Source organism: Odocoileus virginianus, unplaced genomic scaffold (assembly GCF_023699985.2).
Source record: "Odocoileus virginianus isolate 20LAN1187 ecotype Illinois unplaced genomic scaffold, Ovbor_1.2 Unplaced_Scaffold_2, whole genome shotgun sequence".
NCBI classification, from domain to species: domain Eukaryota; kingdom Metazoa; phylum Chordata; class Mammalia; order Artiodactyla; family Cervidae; genus Odocoileus; species Odocoileus virginianus.
This window is the reverse complement of record NW_027224264.1, coordinates 6,049,073-6,069,657: the sequence shown is the minus strand read 5'-3', so window position 1 is coordinate 6,069,657 and position 20,585 is coordinate 6,049,073. Positions and strand designations below refer to the sequence as shown.

At 40.0% G+C, this 20,585-nt stretch overlaps 1 protein-coding gene across 12 annotated transcripts in view; it reads left to right on the top strand.

The window, feature by feature from the left end:
- The window catches only part of ENOX2 (ecto-NOX disulfide-thiol exchanger 2), a 303,381-nt gene that overhangs the window by 219,873 nt on the left and 62,923 nt on the right, over window positions 1-20,585 (top strand). For all 12 annotated transcript variants that reach the window (XM_020889721.2, XM_070462302.1, XM_070462301.1 and 9 more), the window contains 2 exons: window positions 2,393-2,527; window positions 14,741-14,896. In XM_020889721.2, the coding sequence (XP_020745380.1) occupies window positions 2,431-2,527; window positions 14,741-14,896 (253 nt within the window). In that variant the 5' untranslated portion in view covers window positions 2,393-2,430. The remainder of the gene's footprint in view (window positions 1-2,392; window positions 2,528-14,740; window positions 14,897-20,585) is intronic.

Below are 20,585 nucleotides of genomic sequence, written 5' to 3'. Positions count from 1 at the left end.
AACAACATAAGAGAAAACCTAGATGACACCTTGGATATGGGTATAACTGTTTATGATCCATGAAAGAAATCTGTGGTCACTTAGACTTCATTGAAATTAAAAACTTTGTGAAAGACAATGTCAAGAGATTGAGAAAACAAGCCATAGACTTGAAGAAAGTATTTACAAAATACATACCTGATAAAGGACTATTATCTAAAATATACAAGGAACTCTTAAAATTCAACAATAGTAAAACAAACAAACAACCTGTTTGAAAAATAGACCAGTGACTCATATAGTAAGTGTAAGTGTTAGTCGCTCAGTCATGCCTGACTCTTTGCAACCCCATGGACTGCAGCCCACCAGGCTCCTCTGTCCATGAGATTTTCCAGGCAAGGATACTGGAGTGGGTTGCCATTTCCTTCTCCAGGGGATCTTCCCAACCCAGGGATCGAACCCGGGTCTCCTGCACTGCAGGCAGATCCTTTACCAACTGAGCTACAAGGGAAGCCCCACCCCCACCTCATCAAAGAAAATATATGGATGGTAAATAAGAATATGTAAAAATGCTTTCCATCATATGTCATCAGTGCAATGCAAATTAAAACAACAACGAAATACCACTACAAACCTATTAGAATGGCCAAAATCCAGAATACTGATAACACTGAATACTGATGATGATGTGGATCAGTAGAAACTCTCATTTACTGGAGGTGGGGATGCAAAATGATACAGGTACTTTGGAAGAAGCATTGATGACTTTGTTTTTTAAAAATTAATTAATTTTAATTGGAGGCTAATTACTTTACAATATTGTGGTGGTTTTTGCCATACATTGACATGAATCAGCCACAGGTGTACATGTGTCCCCCATCCCAAACCCCCCTCCCACCTCCCTCCCCATCCCATCCCTCTGGGTTGTCCCAGTGCACCGGCTTTGAGTGCCCTGTTTCATGCATCGAACTTGGACTGGTCATCTATTTCACATATGGTAATATACATGTTTCAGTGCTGTTCTCTCAAATCATCCCACCCTTGCCTTCTCCCACAGAGTCCAAAAGTCTGTTCTTTATATCTGTGTCTCTTTTGCTGTCTCACATATAGGGTCATCGTTACCATCTTTCTAAATTCCATATATATGCATTAATATACTGTATTGGTGTTTTTCTTTCTGACTTACTTCACTCTGTATAATAGGCTCCAGTTTCATCCACCTCATTAGAACTGACTCAAATGTGTTCTTTTTAATAGCTGAGTAATATTCCATTGTGTATATGTACCACAACTTTCTTATCCATTCATCTGCTGATGGACATCTAGGTTGCTTCCATGTCCTAGCTATTGTAAACAGTGCTGTGATGAACATTGGGGTACATGTGCATTGACGACTTCTTATAAAACCAGATGTGTTCTTACCATAGGGTCCAGTGATTGCATTCCTTTGGTATTTACCCAAAGGAGTTGAAAACTTATGTTCACACAAAATGTGTACACAAATGTTTATAGCCATGTTATTCATAATTGCCAAAACTTTGAAGTAACCACAATGTCCTTCAGTAGGTAAAAAGATAAACTCTGGTATGTCCAGACAATGAAATATTATTCAGCACTAAAGATAAATGAGCTATGGAGCCTTGAAAAGACTTGGAGTAAACTTAAATACATAAGACTAAGTGAAAAAAGCCAATGTGAAAAGGCTACATACTGTATGGTTCCAAGTACATGACATTCTAGAAAAAGCAAAACTGTTGAGATGGTAAAAGATCAGTGCTTGCTGGGGTTGGGGGAGGGGACAAGGATGAATAAGCAGAGCACAAAGGAATTTTAGGGCAGTGAAATTACCCTGTGTGATATGGCTATATGTTATAAATTTTTCAAAACCTGTAGAATGTAAAACACCAAACTGAAGCCTAATGTAAACTATGGCTTTTGAGTGATTATGATGCATCAATATACATTCACCAGTTGTAACAAATGAACCACTCTGGTGAAGGATGTTGATAATGGGAGAGGCAGTGCGTGTGTGGGGGTGGAGGTATATGTGTAATCCCTCACTTTCACTGTGAACCTAAAACTACTCTAAAAAGAATGAAGTTTTCTTTGACTTTAAAACAGGAAGGAAGGAGTGAGGGAAGGAAGGAGGGGAAGAGTAGAGGGAGAGAGAGAGAAAAAGAGAGAGAGAAAGAAATACTAAAATGCTGTCTGACAAACTGTGTTCTAATTCTATGACTTCCTGCCAGTTCAAGCTGTATTGTTTTAACCCTTGTAAAGAGCTGAAATTAAGGCTGTATCCAGCACTTGTCCATCAGTCCATTTCTGTAAGGAGTTTGCCAGATTCACAATGATAAGTGAACCAGATACTGAAACCTAAATACAACAAATTATTTTGCTTGTCATTTCTTTCTAGCTGATAATAGTAGAACTCTGAATGTGGATTCAACTGCAATGACTCTACCTATGTCTGATCCAACTGCATGGGCCACAGCAATGAATAATCTTGGAATGGCACCACTGGGAATTGCTGGACAACCAATTTTACCTGGTATGCTATTTTTAATCACCTCACAAGTGTTTCTTTTTATTGACCATGTGAACATAAATATAACAGTATGACACAACTTATTTTGAACTTGACATTTACCAGATTCTGCCTAGAGTGTGCATTTTTGTAATATGAGCTTTATAGCTCATGAATTACAGGGTGGCCTGTAGTTACTAATATACTCCCTATTGCACTATGGTCAAGCTAGGGGTATATCAGATGCAGGTTATGGTCACTAAACATTTAAATAGTTCATTGAAATAAAAGTACAAGAGAATTCAGCAAGGAATTAGTTTGTCTAATTTTATACATTTCTTAAGTGAAGCAAATAAACATGGAGCTAGAATGAGAACTTAGACATCCCAAAAATCTTAGGTTCCTAAAGGAAAAGACAGGAGATGGTGAGAAATATCCCAAAGACTATTGTTAACATTGAATAACTGTTCGTATATTTAAAACAAAGTAACCTGTAAGAGAATGGGCACTGTGTACTAACTCTATCTCCACTAAAGATTAAAATCAGAATAAAAATGCCATATCATCTGAAGGGTTTCATTTAGACACAAAAAACTTCCTGGAATGTCAGAACAATTAACCATTAAAATGGGTTTGTTAATGTGCCTTGGGCACTCAAATCTTGTATTGCCTCTGCATATGACCTTAAATGACCATGAAAGTACTGTGAGTATTGATTTGGAGGGTCACAAAGAAATGTTAGCAAGTAGGCAAATTTGCAGATGTAAATTCATGAATGATTATAAATGATATACGAAATATAATTTTGATTTTAAAAAGTGGGTTTGTGAAGACATTAGAGAAGCACCACATCACGAACCCTGGAGTACTTTTAAAACATCCTAAACATCAGTCTTCCAAATTCACTTAAGGCCAATCTCCACTACTTGCTACTCAAAGTGTGGTCCACATAACCTGGAAGTTGTTAAGAATTCCAGAATCTTAGGCCACAGCCCAGACCTACTGAATCTAAGCTGAATTTTCCCATGATCCCCACGTGATTCATAAGCTCATTAAAGTTGAGAAACAAATCTAGAGTGATGCACATAGGGTTGTTGTGAGAATTAAATCATACTTTGACAATGCCTGACACATAGTCAGTGCTCCAAAATGTTGGCTATTAAAATGTTGGCCATTTAAAAATCAAAATTAATATACTTCTCGTAAACATTTCCGAAAGGAGTAGTGGGTTTTTTGTTTCATTTTTCTTTCTTATTTCATTATAATAGAATTTAAACTAAAATTTCATATATTATAGCTTTATATACAGTGGTCCTGAATCACAGTCTCTTATAGTCTAGAGCAACTAGATTATCTGATTTGGCTTAAATATTACCAATTCATGGAAGTCTGAGCTGTATGGGTATATATCTTCAAAAATATCTTGAGGCCAGATCTGCTCTGATATCAAGGGAACTAAACATTAGCTTATATCAGATTATTTGTAAATTACCACATCTAAACATAAATCTGTGCTCACAAAGTAATCTTCAGTGCTTAGCCAACCATCTACAATGTGGAACAGCAAAAAAGGTCTAGCTTTGAGAGTAAAAAGGTCATCCAAACCATTGTTACAGGCCGAACACTTGTGCTTGGGTCAATGTTAAGCCTAGAAAATTGGGATGGTTTTCATAACAGTAGCTTGGATGGCTATTTCTGCAGAAATAGTACCTTGCTTAGTATTTAATAACACAGGTTGCAAGGACAAACAGCTTGTGTTAAATCCTGGCTTTGCCACTTTCTAGCTACATGACCTTGAGCAAGTTATTTGACCTATTGGTATCTCAGTTTTCTTATCTGTAAAATGGAGATGGTTACAGTGTGTACCTCATAGGATTGCTATGAAGGTTAAATAATATACTTAGCGCAATGCTTGGTATATAATAAGCACTCAATGAAGGTTTAACTAGTGTCATTTTACATGTTATTTAAGATGAAGGAAATACTAACATACTTCCTTCAAATGGCTACTAAGCTGCCATTTGCATTGAAAGTACTTGGTTGCTAGGGAGCTAATGTTGGCTCTACTGAATGTTCCTCACATCCGCCCCAACTAGACATTTGTAACCTCAAGAGTGATTTTAATTTCTACTTCAAGCTCCTTTGCCCTCCTCTTGTTTTCTTAAGGACTATGAAAAAATAGCTTCTTAGGGTCCCCTTCAGCCTTGTGATTCAGTGATCATTTTACTATGCTCCAAGGAAAGTTTTGGAAAACTGTCTTAGAAATACTGATATTTAGTTCAGTAGTGCCCCTCTCTTAAATGTATATGGGGCAATAGTGCTAAACTGAGACATACTTTGTAAAGCTATGTGTAAAATCACTTCAATTATATGTGAAGTGATTTTTTTCTCCTTTCTGTATTATTTTAGGAAAGCGGTTTAATCATTGAGATTAGAATGTGGGCCCTGGATATAGACTGCCTAGGTTCAGATAAATCCCTGCTCTAAGTAACTGTGTAACCTTCGACAATTTACCTAACCTCTCTCTGAGTCAGTTTCTCCATTTGTCAAACAGAGATAATAATAGAACCTATGACTCAGCATTGTCATGAGGATTACTGAGTTCATACATGTAATGTAAAGCCTTAGAATGATGCCTGACTCACAGTAATTCCTCAATGAAGTCAGCTATGATTATTATTATTATTTCAAGTTCACATCTGATAGATGACTCACGAAAAAAGTTGAATTATGACTTATTTCTGTTCTTAACAACAAGGAAGTATAATGAATGCAGGGGCACATTCGTCCCTGGAGAAGCACTGGACAGTGGCAGGTAAAGAGAACAGTTTGTGGTGACTGCTCCCTGTACGTCTGGTAGGGGGTGTCCAGAGAAGTAGAAGGTGGCCACTACACTCCAATGCCGCCTACCCATCTTCTTGCTAGAGTCTGGGAAATAGGGGGGCTACCATATTTTTATATAATATTTTAACTTAATGGGATAAAACATCCCCCTACTCCTCTTCCTACTGCCCCAAATTCCTTACAATGGAAAAGGCAGCAAATGAGCCATACAGAACTGTCTCATCTGGCCTATCTCTGACAATAGAAAAGGCTTTGTCAATGATGAAAAACAAATGATACATAAGCTTTCTTGACGTCCCCCAGAGAGTTCAAATCCACACTGTCATGGATGCTGAGTCTCTTGGACACAAACCTGTCATCAGGGCAATGTCTAGCTTATTATATTCATTGAATGGAGAACAGAGACAGGCCATCTCTGGGGTTTGGTATGGAGCTCCCTTTCATCTAACATGGTGTTTTTTGGACAATTGCTGTTCGATAAAGTTAATCCACAATGATGGCAGATTAGAAGGTCCCCTCTGGCCAGCGCCTGTCTTTCCTGCAAGAGTATTTGCTTTTCCAAGCTGGTCAAATAAGATTAATGTTAGTTTTCACATGAAGGGAGGCACCGAAAAGAGTCGAGCTGCCTTTTTAAGGAGCATTGTTCTGCCTGTCATCCCAGATGAATCCAAGAATGGACCAATTAAAGGGTACTCGCTGAATACCGTGTGTTGCTTCCTTTACTTTCCCCTAAATTAAAATATCCTTAGCAACCAAATGGAGCCTGTGAAGTCCCAAAGAAGGAGAAGTGTCCCTCACTATGGTGTCTCCACTGTATTGACTATGCCTCCTCCATAATGAGAGTTATTGGAAAATATGGACTCTTGGACCTTATTCCCAGACCAAGACCCAGCCCATCTATGAAAATTGTCATTCTTAAGGAAGCAGTTCTCACTGGACATAGCAGGCAAACTCTGATGAGAACAGAAAGAAAGAATGAAGATGTGTGACACATGATAGACCACTGTGCTCCAAGCTCCTCAAGGAAGCCCGGACTTGGGTTTCTATTATTTTAATATTTTCCACAGAGAGAATGTGCCTTCAGTGGCAGGTAAGGTTGAGATTCCGAGAAAGGAGACTACTATTCATCATCATGGTGGACTCTTCACCAAGAGCCAATAATATATAAATCAATGTACCAAACAGAACCAATGTCTCTCAGAAACAAGCTTGAATCCTACCAAGTGATGGTACTCTCAAGATTCCCCAAGGAAACTATTATGAAGAATCCAGTAGAGTGTGATGGTTTATTTATTTATTCATTATAAGAAATATTTATTGAGGCCTGCTGTATGTGAGAAGCCCTCAGTTCAGTTCAGTTCAGTCACTCAGTCATGTCCGACTCTTTGTGACCCCAGTGGACTGCAGCACACCAGGCCTCCTTGTCCATCACCAACTCCCAGAGTTTACTCAAACTCATGTCCATTGAGTTAGTGATGCCATCCAACCACCTCATCCTCTGTCGTCCCCTTCTCCTCCTGCCTTCAATCTTTCCCAGCATCAGAGTCTTTTCAAATGAGTCAGTTCTTCATGTCAGGTGGCCAAAGTATCAGAGTTTCAGCTTCAGCATCAGTCCTTCCAATGAATATTCAGGACTGATTTCCTTTAGGATGGACTGGTTGGATCTCCTTGCAGTTCAAGGGACTCTCAAGAATCTTCCCCAACACCACAGTTCAAAAGCATCAATTCTTCGATCATTGCCTTTGAGCTCAGAATCCAGTGGCAGAGGCAGCAAAGTCTGTATCACTGCACTATAATGAAGCAAGTGTCATAACAGATACACATGGAAAAGTTTTGTTTCATTCAGGATGGAATGGAGGAGGTGTTAGGTGGGTAGTGGTGATCAGGGAAGTTTCATAGAAGGGACAACATTTGAGCTCAGTGTTCAGGGATATATAGTTAAATGTCAGGTGAAAAAGATAAGGAACTAATAACAGTCCAGGAAGAGGAAGTGGGACACCAATGACTGGAAGGTATGCAAGATTATACAGTATGGGAACAATTGTTAAATCCTGAATTGATTTCTATCACCCCATTTCATGAAACATTTGAGGCAGCTTATAAAAAAGATTACAGTTAAAGAGAAAAATTACAAGTAAAACAAACCATCATCTGGGAAAATATAAATGAGGATAGAAGGTGAAGACCATGTAGGGAGGTTAATTAGAATTCAGATGTATAGGTCATAGAATCCCACCCAATTTCTAAAGGAGAGCTACACTTGTGACCAGGTGGCCAAAACAAAAGGGAAACCTGATCAGTTATGTAATTTGCATTTTCCCTCTAGAGAAAATATACCAATCCTCAGGAGAAGTCAAACTTTTCATGGCCCTTAACACATGTGTATCTGTGTTTGACACTATAGTTCTGAAAGGATTTTTTCATAGATATCTTCATATATAGTGGTGCACACTAAGATAGTTGAGCCATCTCCAAAGCCCAAACACTGAGATGTAACCCAGGACCAGTTGATTCTGCGTTCCCTAGTCTGATGCAAAGTGTAGAAGCTAAGAATATAGTGTATTTTTCATGAAGCTGTATTTGCTCAATTGAAAGGACTGTTTTTTATTCAGAGATTATAGATTTCCTATATTTTTGGTTTTTAAATGTTCTGTCTTTTATGAATTGCAAAATGGTACATGATTAGTTTTTGTTATTTTTTTCCATGTCTTTTCTTGGCAAATTAAGAGGTTGGCAACCTTAAATATATAGATGTATATGCTTATATTTTATTCATCTCTAAAATCCAGAAATCTAGGAACCAAAGATGTAGTGTGAAATGTCCTCCCTAATGCCTTCCCAAAGGTGTTCACAGCATCCCTGAATCTGCCAAATGTTCTGACAAGAACACAAAGAAAGAAATAGGAAGGAATAGGGGGAAGATGGGCTATAAAGATAGATAATTGCAAAAACTTATACTGAAGAAATAAAGCTTCATTGGTTGAAATTTGGCATCAAAGTTGATATTTATTAAGGAGAGTCTTTATGAGTTTAAATTATACCACATAACCCACTCAAGCCCAGCTTACTGCCTCGTTTGTCATTGTACATGAACCAGGCCCTGCCTCAGCTTTCCAACTAGCCTGAAGGGGTTTTGATGATCTTCTGGAGAAGCAGGACAGATTTTTGGTAGAATTTGAGAGTCCCTGTGCAAAATCTTAGAAATTTCCAAGAGGGCTTGTTGTAAGTTCAAGGTCTTCTCACAACTTAGCCAAGCTATCCTTAGAAGTCTGTGTTCCCTCTTCAGGTTGTCTGCCTGTAAAATTTTTTCAAGGATCTGTGTAGAGAGGAGGCAGTCAGGACTGTAGTGAGTTAAAATTTCTCAGTACCCAGGTATAATTCTTCATTTTCCAGTGAATTTTGTAGGAACTCTAAAGAGAGAGCAATAATATACCATCAACATATACCTGAATTGGAATCATAATTTTCTATAAAATAGCTTAATTATGCATATATAATCAGATCCTATTTGGAACACGTATTTTAGACTAATCCATAGTTGCATTTCAGTGGTTTTACTGTGCATACAGACTACCTCCTTGTGATCAAGGGTCTCTGGAATACCTGAAAGATTAGCAATGCCTTTAATGGATCTAGGGGCACTTGGATGGGGAGAAGTCACCTTTCTAAGGGCAGAGAGGGGCCTCCAGCCAGCCAGAACCAGGGTCCAGTTCTGAAAAAGCAAGCAGGGTAGTAAATACCTCAGCTCCTATATCTGCCTATCTCCAGTTCATACATTGCCACAATTGCAACTTCACCTGTAAGTCAAAGTTGAGATTTTGGATTTATTTATTTTTTTATTGGTTCTTTCAGTATTCTTCTCTTAAGATAATCCCAGCTTCCCTAACCACAAAGTTGTGTTTTCTGGCGTTAATTAGATTTGTTGCTGTAAGATAACCCCCTCCAGTCCATCTTGAGTCTCTCTGGTTACACAGCATACAGGATGGTGCTTGGAGAAAGAATGGGCCAGACCCAGGGCTGGACCCTTCCCTTGACCCCTCTAAGGATGCCACTTTGGGCCAGTCACCTCTCTCTGGCCCCCAGTTTATCCCTCTAAATAGTAGGGATTAAATGAGATAATTCTGTTACAGAAACCATCCACCATTGTGTTTGAAATACAACTCTCAAAAATGCTACTTTCTTTCCCCAAATCATTACTGTAGTGAAAGTCAGTTGAGACTTTGGATTTAGAACAAAGGCCTCTAAATCATCTAACACAGTGACAATACATATTTTGAATATCTCAACAGGAAATTTTGGCTGTGGAGATAAGCAACTCTAAGAAAGTCTTTTGGACAGGAACATTTGAAGGACTCTACAGGTTGGATAGGTAGAAAACAGAGTTTATTCTGACAAGAAGTATCTTTTTCTTCCTGTGGACCCATGGACTTTGTGAAAAGCAGAGTAGACTAATGTTTGTCCAACTCTTTGTGACCCCATGGATGGTAACCTGCCAGGCTCCTCTGTCCATGGAATTTTCCAGATGAGAATACTGTGGGTTGCCATTTCCTCCTCCAGGGGATCTTCATGACCCAGGGATCAAACTCACATCTCCAGCGTGTCCTGCATTGGCCAGTGGAGTCCTGAGGCCAGTGGCCTGCTGAGCTACCTGGGAAGCATGGCACCTTGGCAGGGACAGATAAAACACTAGGCTCAGGTGGACCCTTCCTTTCCATTTACCCTAGTGCCCACTCCATGTGGTCTCTCCAACATGGTAGTCAGACTTGTTACATTGTCTGAAGCTCCCAAAGCTAGTAACTGAAGCTTCAGTTACAGACTGAAGCTCCCAAAGCCAGTATTCCCAGAGACAAGTAAACATTTTCTCTCTCTTAAGGCCTGGCCCTGAAAGAGTGCACCACATCCTTTATGCCATATTCTGTTGGTCAAAGCAGTTCTAGAACCCATCCAGATCCTCAACAGGATGGGGCATAGACCTCACCTCTTGACAGAAGGGGAATCAAAGAATTTTGTATCCACCTTCAATCCACCATGCTTGGGAAAAAAATTATACAGAAACATTTTGTTATTCATCTACCATGTTTTTCAGCATACCTGTTTCACCTTATACCTGTAATTAAATTAATTCATGAAAACAGTTGCCATACTACACTGAGAGGTGGTGCAGTGGTTAAGAACATTAGAGTTAAACCAATCTGGATTTGAATCCTAGGTCTTGTCTCGGTTACTGGCTGTGTAACATTGGGCAAGTGACTAAACCCTCTGAGCCCCAGTTTCTTTATCTATAAAAGGAAAGGTAATAATAGTACCTAGCCCACAGGTCGTTTGGAATGAGATTATATTAGCACAGTCCCTAGCACAATGGAAACACCCAATAAGCAATTACAGTGATGATAATAATAACTGATGATAAAGCATTGTAACTGTTTGCATAGCTTTTCCCAAACTAAACTATGAGGTCGATGATTTTATCTTACTCATTCCTTCAACCTCAACACATGCAGAGGGGCTGGCATCAAAATATTTAAGGACATACAAATGGATAGACATGTGGATGACTGGACGGCAGCATAGAAATGACATTCGCCTCCATTGCAGCTCCCTGGTTCAGATAGGTACAGAGAATGGAAGACAGTAATATTGCTAAACAACTACTCTAGGTTGAGTTAAGTGCAAGTTGCCAGGCAGCAGGAAAACTTAAGACTACACTGAAACATTACTTAAAAATCATGTAATGGAGATGTAATAGAGCTGCAACTCAGAGGAGCAAGCTGGCCCAACTACAAAACAGCATTTGCAGCAAGCTGGAGTTTGGAAAATACATGAATCAGAAGGGGGAATACAAACCAACATCTTATGACACTTCCACCAACGGCTATGTCAAGAATCAAGAAGGCAGTAGGGAAAAGGTTTTAGAAGAAGATATGGTAAAAGCAAAACAGAACAGGGTATTTATTGTGAAAGTACTTTGGGGGGATACCTTGACCTATTCCACAACCCTTTTATAAAATAATTTCAAATCTTCAGAAGTTTGAATTCCTAACGTAAAGTGCTAATAGTATCTACATATTGGCTGTATTCCTCAAGTCAGAATAGGACCTGGAAAAGGAAGAGAACTTTTCTGGTATTCTGTTCCCAATGTATTTTAAATTATTGGACTTTGGTTTTTTTTTCAGGTTCTGCAATACTTGTGTAAGACCCATGATTTCAAACAGTTATTTTTCTATGTTGGCATTAGAAATTCAAGCCTACTTTGGTCTTCATGGTTGAAGATAAACAAAAGAAATAATCAGTGTGATAGGAGCCCTTGAAATGTCGTGTGCAATGTAAAACCTGCCCTCCAGCAAGCCCTGCTAGGCAGTGTAGCCTATGAAACTCTTGGCATACTGAATGCAAAGAAGAAAGGGAGTTTATCTACTCTGGTTTTAGCCATATGTCATGAATATACTTGCTTTTAAATGAATTTCATAAAATATTAATGTAATCATACTGAACAGCACAGTGGTGAGTACATCAGTCAAGAGTTATATTTATCCTGTGTATTTGTTTTTTGTTTGTCTCCATTTATTAGTAGACAGTACATGGAGACAGGCATTTCTTTCTCAGTTGAAGTGGCAGAACTTGTTTAATGAACTGATGTTTCTGTAATCTGTGGTAAGGTGGAGTTGTGAGTGACAGAACTATATGAATAACAATGAGGAGGCAGGCAGAACAATAAAAGGAAGACAAACATTTCAGTAGGAGGGAGAAATAGATGGAATTGTTTAGTTGGCACACAATCTATTCTGATCTTCTCCTACTGAAAATTAACAGTTTGTAAGTGGGGGAAATAATGTTAACAATTTTTCCAAAATCTTATACACAAGAGATCAAATGTTCCAAAGACATAATAGCATTCTTAACCACAGTGCTTTTATTCTACAGCATAGGAACAGAGTGTCAGGAGTCCTAAGTTCTCCAAGATGGGGAAAAGTCCTGGACTCCCTGCCCCCTTGTCTAGAGCCTGACAGATAGGAGGCTATCACAAATGTTCGTGGGATGTGGAAGTGAGTGCCTGAACAAATGAATTTATTAGTGTGTGGACACATGTCTGGAATGGAAGAAAGGAAATTTACCTATCAGGACCACCATCTATCAGGCCAGAGCTTTTTATATCTCTTCTGTCCTTTCATTCCTTGAGCTAAATGTCATTATTTATCCCTACTTTTACCAAAAAGGAGGTGGAGGCACACAGATATTAAGAAATATCCCCCATGGTCATACAGCTAGCATATGGGAGAGAGTAGAGATGAAAATCACAGAGGAAAGAAAGGAGTATGCCTGTGTGTGAGTGTGTGTGTGTGAGCATACACATACAGGTACAAGTGGATACTTGTATGTTGGGTGAGATAACATATGAGGGTTAAAAGTAAATTTGTTTTCAGAAAAATAAAATTTCCTCTTAGAAGAAAATGTTTTCTTCCCAAACATGTTCAGGGTCTTGGCATCTCTGCATGACAGGCACATGGGAGGGTGGGGAATGTCTTAGCTCTCTTGGGCTGGCTTGCAATGGGTATTGCTTGTGTGCCACCCACCTGCTATCTGCCCAGGCACAACACTCCCTCGTTCTGGGCTTAACTGTACCCGGAGTTTAGCTTCTGTGTGAACCACAGATTCTTCCCACTGTTTAGATGCACCTCCTTCAACATCTTAGAGAGCCAACCAGAGAGGCTCAGAGCCACCTTCAGGAGACAGTGAGGCACTGTCCCTTGGGCCTGAGTGGTGAGCAGGGTAAAGTTTTGGGGAGTAGGACCTACCACTGCTACTGTGACTACCCCTAAATTATCAGAACTCCTTATGCAACACTTTCTTCGTTTGCAGTACACTGTGCCTTCCTTAACAGAGGGCAGGAATGAAAGGTGAGGAGATGAAGTACAATGCACTCTCTTCTCTCAAAAACGTGCATCTTGTTATAGAGACAAATTTCAAACAATGAAATCAGTACTGCCTTTAGACCCAGGCATGTGGGGCCCCTGCCATGCGCCCTCACATCAGAGGACCTCATGCTTTGGAATGACTGTCTCAGTATTTTCTAAGTCCCTTTCCAGAGCCAAGGACTGGCCAGGTAGGTGGTACCATCAGGATAGGTGCCCCAGTCCAGAGCAGGTCCTAGGTGGGTCTTGATGGTAATAAGCATCATTCTCAAAATTTTCTAGGTTCTTCTCCAGTGTCTGGGATTGACCAAGGCTTGCAGTATCATCTAAGCTAGGGGCCCCAATCTCAAATTGAACCTGTGTGGACCCCAGTCCCCATTTTTCCCCTTTGGACTCTGCAATCCTTTATGCCACATGTGGATTCACCTAGATGCTAGATGCCCCAAGAAGCTTCTGAACTCATGCCTGTAGAGTCCTCCCAGGGTCTTGGTTCCAGGAGAGTATCCTGGCAAGTAAATCACTCCAGCTGGCTGGTACGGTATTTCTTTCATGGTATCACATGGGCTACCAGAATAGCACTGGTGCTGATTTTGGGGTGAGTCAAATTGTGTATCTAGACAAGCCCCATAAACATATTTGTTTGGAGGCTCCCACACACCCTAGAAGCAAACCTGAAAGAAATATTAATAAAATATGATGCAAAATAAAATTCAGTGGCAACAGGTATAGAACAGTTTTTGACATAGAAATAAAAATGAACTAGAATTATCTGGAAAGTGTTCTTCAGGGAGCGTGGGACTTTGAGCTAGGCCTTGAACCATGGAGAATTTGGAGAGGCTTGAATGATTCCAGGCAGGCAGGGAGAACAAAAGGGACAAAGGCACAGAGAATAGTTATTTATTGAGCATTTTTGTGCTAGGCATTATGCTAGGCACATTTCATTCATCATCTTGTTTATTCCTCACAGATTCCTATAAAAGTAGGTGGAATTAACCCCATTTTGCAAATGACGGAATGGAGGTACAAAAGATTCATCCTCCTAATCAAATGATAGAACTAGAACCCAAGTCTGCCTAAACCCTAAAACTGTATGCTTTTAACACCATGCAGCATAGTGCAAAAAGACAGGAAGTGTTACAAGGGAGAATATGAAGCCTGGTCTGAATGGAGTAGAGAGTGTGTGTTGGGAACTAGTGGAAGGCAAGATCAATGGACAAGGCGCAGTCATATTGTTCAATACAAAAGGCCTTGGATGTCAAAATGAGATGTAGAGACAAATAATCACTGGCCAAGCAGAAACAGCCCTAAAGAAAAATGCACAATTATAATATTTAAGGTCTGGTAATGCTAGTAATGTGTTTTCTTAAATATTTTGCCTGTCTTAGAAAGACCTTTGGTTTGAAACTTATAAGGTAACAGTCTACCCCTACTTGATCTTGCCTGGTATAATTGATTATTCTCTATTTCCTCTCCTTTTCTTTAGATTTTGATCCTGCTCTTGGAATGATGACTGGAATTCCACCAATAACTCCAATGATGCCTGGCCTAGGAATAGTACCTCCTCCAATTCCACCAGATATGCCAGTAGTAAAAGAGATCATACACTGTAAAAGCTGCACACTCTTCCCTCCAAATCCAAGTAATACTCTGCTTTTTCTCCACACAAGTCAAAATGTTTGGTGTGTCAATCCTTTAGTTATTCATTTTTGTATTAAGAGTCCTGACAAGGCAATTAGTGCCTATAAAGTGGTAGCTTCTAGGAGGGAACCTAGCTTTGGAATTGAATTCAAAATTTAACACTCTTAACACAGCTTAAAGTGAACTGGCATTCTAGTTCCTTTTTAAGACTTGAATGTTGTTGAAAGGGGGCTCAGGTTATTTGAGTGGGGAAAACACTAACAGAGAAGCCTCCCTTAGTTATCTGCTGAGAGTATGGCAAAAGTACCATTTTCGTTAACAGCCCCAAGACTTTGTAAAGGTGAATGGAGAGAGCAGGTGCAATGGGAAGAGTAGGAATCTGGTATGACTGACTTATCTTCTCGAGAGCCCACCAACCGTGTCTGATAAGCCTTGATCATAAACCCCAGTAGTTATTCCTGCCTGTCTCTTACACCCAGTGGCCTCTCAGCAATAAAGTCAGGTGATATAGGGTCTCTCACAGTCTCCTGAGGTACCAGTCTGATCTGCTTCTCTCTTGTTTCTTCATTATAGAGTATCATTTCCATTGATTCCTTCCCCTCTCTTTCATCTAACATTTTATCCAGGTCCTTGTCACATATACAGAACCCTAAAAGTCCCGGGGTTCCCATTGCCCACAGATTCAAAGTCCAAATTCTGGACTTCAAAAGCCTTTCATTGGTCTGCTTTGCCAACTTAAGGAAAGACCCACAACATACGAGTTGTGAGTTTAAATTTTATTCAGGGCCTTGGTGAGGACTACAGCCCAGCAGACAGCAACTCAGTTTGCTCTGAGTAAAACTACTCCAAACAGGTAGGAGAGAGCTCAGTTTATCTATGATTTTTGGCTAGGAAATATATACAGTCGAGCATATATCATCATAAATGGTTACTGCTAATCACCAAAAACAGATATCTCAAATCAATGACTTTAGTGCTTTGCTATGGATGGGAGGCTTCAAGAATGTAGGGTCATTAAAATTCTTCTTGAAATATACATTGAACTAGCCTTACGGCCTGCTTGTCCAAATCACAGAGTGCCTCATCCTGCTTTTCATCCTGAATTCCTCTCACGATACATTTGGTCAGCAAATGCAGTGGGTTATGTCTTAACCCTTGTAGAACTGGGTGGTGATCAACACACTTTGTCTTAGTGATCCTAATTTTCCTGTCTCCGTAGTATCATGTGACCATCTTCAACGTGTCATTTCTACTTGCCCACAATTCAGTCAAGTTCAACTCTTATTTAATCTCACCCGCTTCTCCAACCCACCTCTAAGCCTACCATCTCCCAAACACTTCCATGAGAAAGGTACTAAAATTAAAACAGTAGTTAATCATTTGTCATTCTAATACATTTTCACTAAAATATTGGGGGCTAAATCCAATGGATACTTTTTAGTCCTTACATTACTTTATTTCTCTACTATATTTAGAGCTTCTTGAAACCTTCATCCTTCTTGAAACATTAGGTCATTTGAAGCTGCTAGAATGACCACCAGGGAGATTTGTATAGATCAAGTGGAGGATAACCAAGCAGGACACCCTAAGGAATTCTGATGTTTCAAGAGTTAAGAGAGAAAAGCTTCTGTACACCCCTTAGCAGCAAAAGTCCTCAAAAGACTTCATCTTTACCGTTTCCAGTCTTTCTCTTCTCCTCTCCTAAATCTTCTTCACTTGGACTTTTGCCCCACCCCTCTATCACAATGTCCCTTGATTAATAACACTAATGCATTTAGCACTCATAAAATTAGACAAGCATTCTCATTCATGCCTGGAAACCAGTCATTTATAAGGACCATGACAGTGACATTTATATAATATACTTTTAAAATATTTGATAAATTAATAGATAGCAGTGACACTACATTATAATATGTATTTATTTTATGTCACTAGTTGCTATACACTTTTTTCATACCTTTAAAACAAGGGACACTAAGGATTTCACAGTACTAAATCCAATGGTCAAGTCTCAAGTCTTATCCTTATTGACCTAATAGCTCTGAATGACACAGTTGACTACTCCTTACTCATTGATATACTTTCTTCACTTGACTTCCAGGACCCTACACTATTTATTGGTTTTGCTCCCCACACTGGTTGTTCCTTCTCAATCTGCTTTGCTGAGAACCTTCTGTTCTCACTGACTTATTACTGGAGAGTCATGTGACTCAGTCCTTGGACCCCTTCACTGTCTGCACTCATACTGAAAAAAGTATGCCAATGATTGTTGTTTGTTGTTGTTTTAGTCACTCACTAAGTTGTGTCCAACTCTTTTGTAACCCCATGAACTATAGCCTGCCAGGCTCCTCTGTCCATTGGACTTTCCAGGCAAGAATACTGGAGTGAGTCGCCATTTCCTTCTCCAGGGGAATCTCACCAACCCAGGGATTGAACCCACATCTCCTGAATTGGCAGGTAGATTCTTTACCACTGAGCCACCTGGGAAGCCCCATGCCATTGATACTCTAAATTACATTTTTAGCTCAGAGCCTGTCTCTGAACCCTGAACTCACATCCTACTGCTTATTTAATATTTCTACTTAGATATCAAATAGACATCTCATATTTAATATGTTCAAAACAAAACCCCTAATATTTGTCCCCAAACCTTCACTAATATCCTTCTCCATCTCAGATAATGGCAACTGCATCCTTTCAATTAATCAGCCAAAACTTCAGGGTAATCCTTAACCTACTCTTTCCCTCTCACACCATATTTAATGTTAGAAAACTGTCAAGTCTACCTTAAAATATAGAACTAGAATTCTACCATTTTCATGATAATTACTGCCATGACCCAGTTTATACCCACCATAATACATTTTCTGAACTATTGCAATATTCTTCTAATTGTGCTTCCTCTTTCACCCTTACCCCCTACAATGTCTTCTCAAGAGAGCAGGCAAGAGTGATCCTTTTCAAAACCTAAGTCAGATCATGTCCCTCCTCTACTCAAAACCCTTTAATGATTCCCTGTTTTACTCAAAATAAAGGCCAAAGTCTGTTTAAAGGCACAGAAGGGCCTCCCTTTCTCACACCGTCTCTTTGACTTTGTCTATTACAACTCTCCTTTGCAACACCCATTGTTCCAGTTATATGGGCCTTCATGCAGTTCCATGAACATTCTAGGCCCTCTTCCATCACAAGGCCTTCGTATTGGCTCTTTCCTCTGTCTGGAATACTCTTCCCCTAAATATTTGCCTGGCTAACTCACCTGTCTCCTTCAAGTCTTTGCTCAAATGTCTCTTCCTCACTAACCCTGACAACCTATTTAAAAGTTCAGTCCTCCCTGCCACATTCACAGTCCTATTTACCTCTCTATTTTTCACTTAATACTTACTACCTTTTAACAAGCAATTTATAGAATGTAAACTCCACAAAGGGGCTTCCCAGGTGGTGCTGGTGGTAAAGAACCTGCCTGCCAATGCAGGAGACGTAAGAGACACAGGTTTGATCCCTGGGTCAGGAAGATCCCCTGGAGTAGGAAACAGCAACCCACTCCAGTACTCTTGCCTGGAGAATCCCATGGACAGAGGAGCCTGGTGGGCTACAGTCCGTGGAGTCTCAAAGAATCAGACATGACTGAACACACATGCATGCATGCAGGCAAACTCCACAAAAGGAGGAATTTTTATCAGTTTGGTTCACTAATATATCCCCAGCACTGAGAAAAGTGTCTGACATATAGTACATGTTCAACAAATATTTATGAGTGGCAGAGGGGTGGATGGGTGATTACAGAAGGAGAAGTCAGAGGTCTAGAAGTCAAGAGAACATGAGGTAATTACAGCACATGCTGACCACTTCTGAATCTATTTTTTCAGTCCATGGCTCTCTTCTGAGCTTCAGACACATATAGCCAACTGACCACTAGACTTTTCTAGGTGGATCTGCATCAAATGTGCAACAACAGTATTGCAATATTAATAGTGAGCAAACTATCAGATTAAAATCAAGAGAACTGTGTTTTACCCCAGCTCTGTCACCTGAGGGAATCTTGGGCTAGTCACATGACCTCCGTGGGTCTGTTTCCTTGTCTGTAAGTGAGGCTATTGGGTTAGATTAGGTTAGATTATAGGTTAGATTAGATCTAGATTATAGCCTAGATAAGGTTTCATCCATTTCTAAAAGCATGATTCTTGGTATTAAAAATGGAGCTACCAGAATAATTGTTCACCTAGGCAAAAGTCCCTCAAAATGTATATTAGGAAAAACAAGAGCAAATGAGTAGAGTTTTTTGCCTTCAGTGGAACAAGCAGTATGGGTATAATAATTAAGAACCCCAAGGCAACATAGGCCTGGTGTCATATCCCAGATCTCTGTCACTAAATAGCCATGAAATACGGGGTAAGTAGCTTAACCTCTCTGATCTAGACCCAGCAAAATCAGTTCTCGTCTAAAAATCCAATGGATCAAATTAGACTGGCACTGACTGTGCACCCCTAGGAGTCCGTGAAAGTGTTAGTCGCTCAGTCGTGACTGTTTGTGACCCTATGGACTGTAGCCCACCAGGCTCCTCTGTCCATGGAATTTTCCAGGCAAGAATACTGGAGTAGGTTGCTATGCCTTCCTCCAGGGAATCTTCTTGACCCAGGGATCGAACCTGTGTCTCCTGCATTGCAGGCGGTTTCTTTACCATCTGAGCCACCAGGGAAGCCTAGGAGTCAGAGAGATGGCAAAAGAAAGCTCTCTGGAACACAGGTACTTTTTTTTCACAGGGTGGCTATCAGAGATTTACTGCATTCCCAATTAACAGTCCTCAGTTGGTATAAGAAGGGAAACAACACCCTCTCTCCAGACAAGTCAATTCTGTGAAGACTTTTCACTTCAGCTAATTGACCTTCTGTGTGCAGAGGTTACATTTTTCATCTACTGTGAAATAACAGTGAGCAGGGAGTAAATGGTGGAATATCATCTGCTATTTGTGTGCAGGCATGTGGGGAAGCACCCAGGAGCCAGAAAAAGAGCAGTCATTTCACTTTACCATCTCAAAACCTGCTGAACTTATTTTGGCTCCTAGGGCTGGGCTCTATAAAGAAAATTAGAGAAAGTGGATAAATTAATAGATTCGCTGACCTTCTGATTACTTCCAATCAGTTGGGATTACATTAAAATATACCCGACCCCTGCTGATTGTCTAGGGGACCTTCAATCTTGGGCTGTCTGATGAAATCAACTCAAAGATTTTGCAGCATGCAAATTCTGGCAAACCAGTTGAGTGGTCTGTGATGCCCCTTTGAAAAACAGGGTGCAAGTGGTTTATTGGTGGAAGTGGTTTATTTGATGTGCTGCTCCCTGCCTCACTTCCCCAAGATCAGCAGTGACTTTGATCTGAATGCTGATTGTCCCAACACAGCTCCCCAGAGCGGCTGCTTAGTTGTAATTAGAATTACCAAAAGCTCCTCCTTTTCCATTACCAGAGATTAGAGTGCTTTTTATTCCCAGTTATCTTGAATCTTTTTACGTGGAAGTTTCTTCTCCATCCAGGAGTGGTGATTGGGGTGTTACAGGAGCTTAGCACATTACCTGATTAATAGGTGGACTTTGAATTTGCTCTCTATGGAGCTACCATTGCTGTTCCCAGATCACTGTATTTCTGTGGGATTAGAAAATCAGGCCCAGACAGCAAAGTGCTTTGAGCTGCT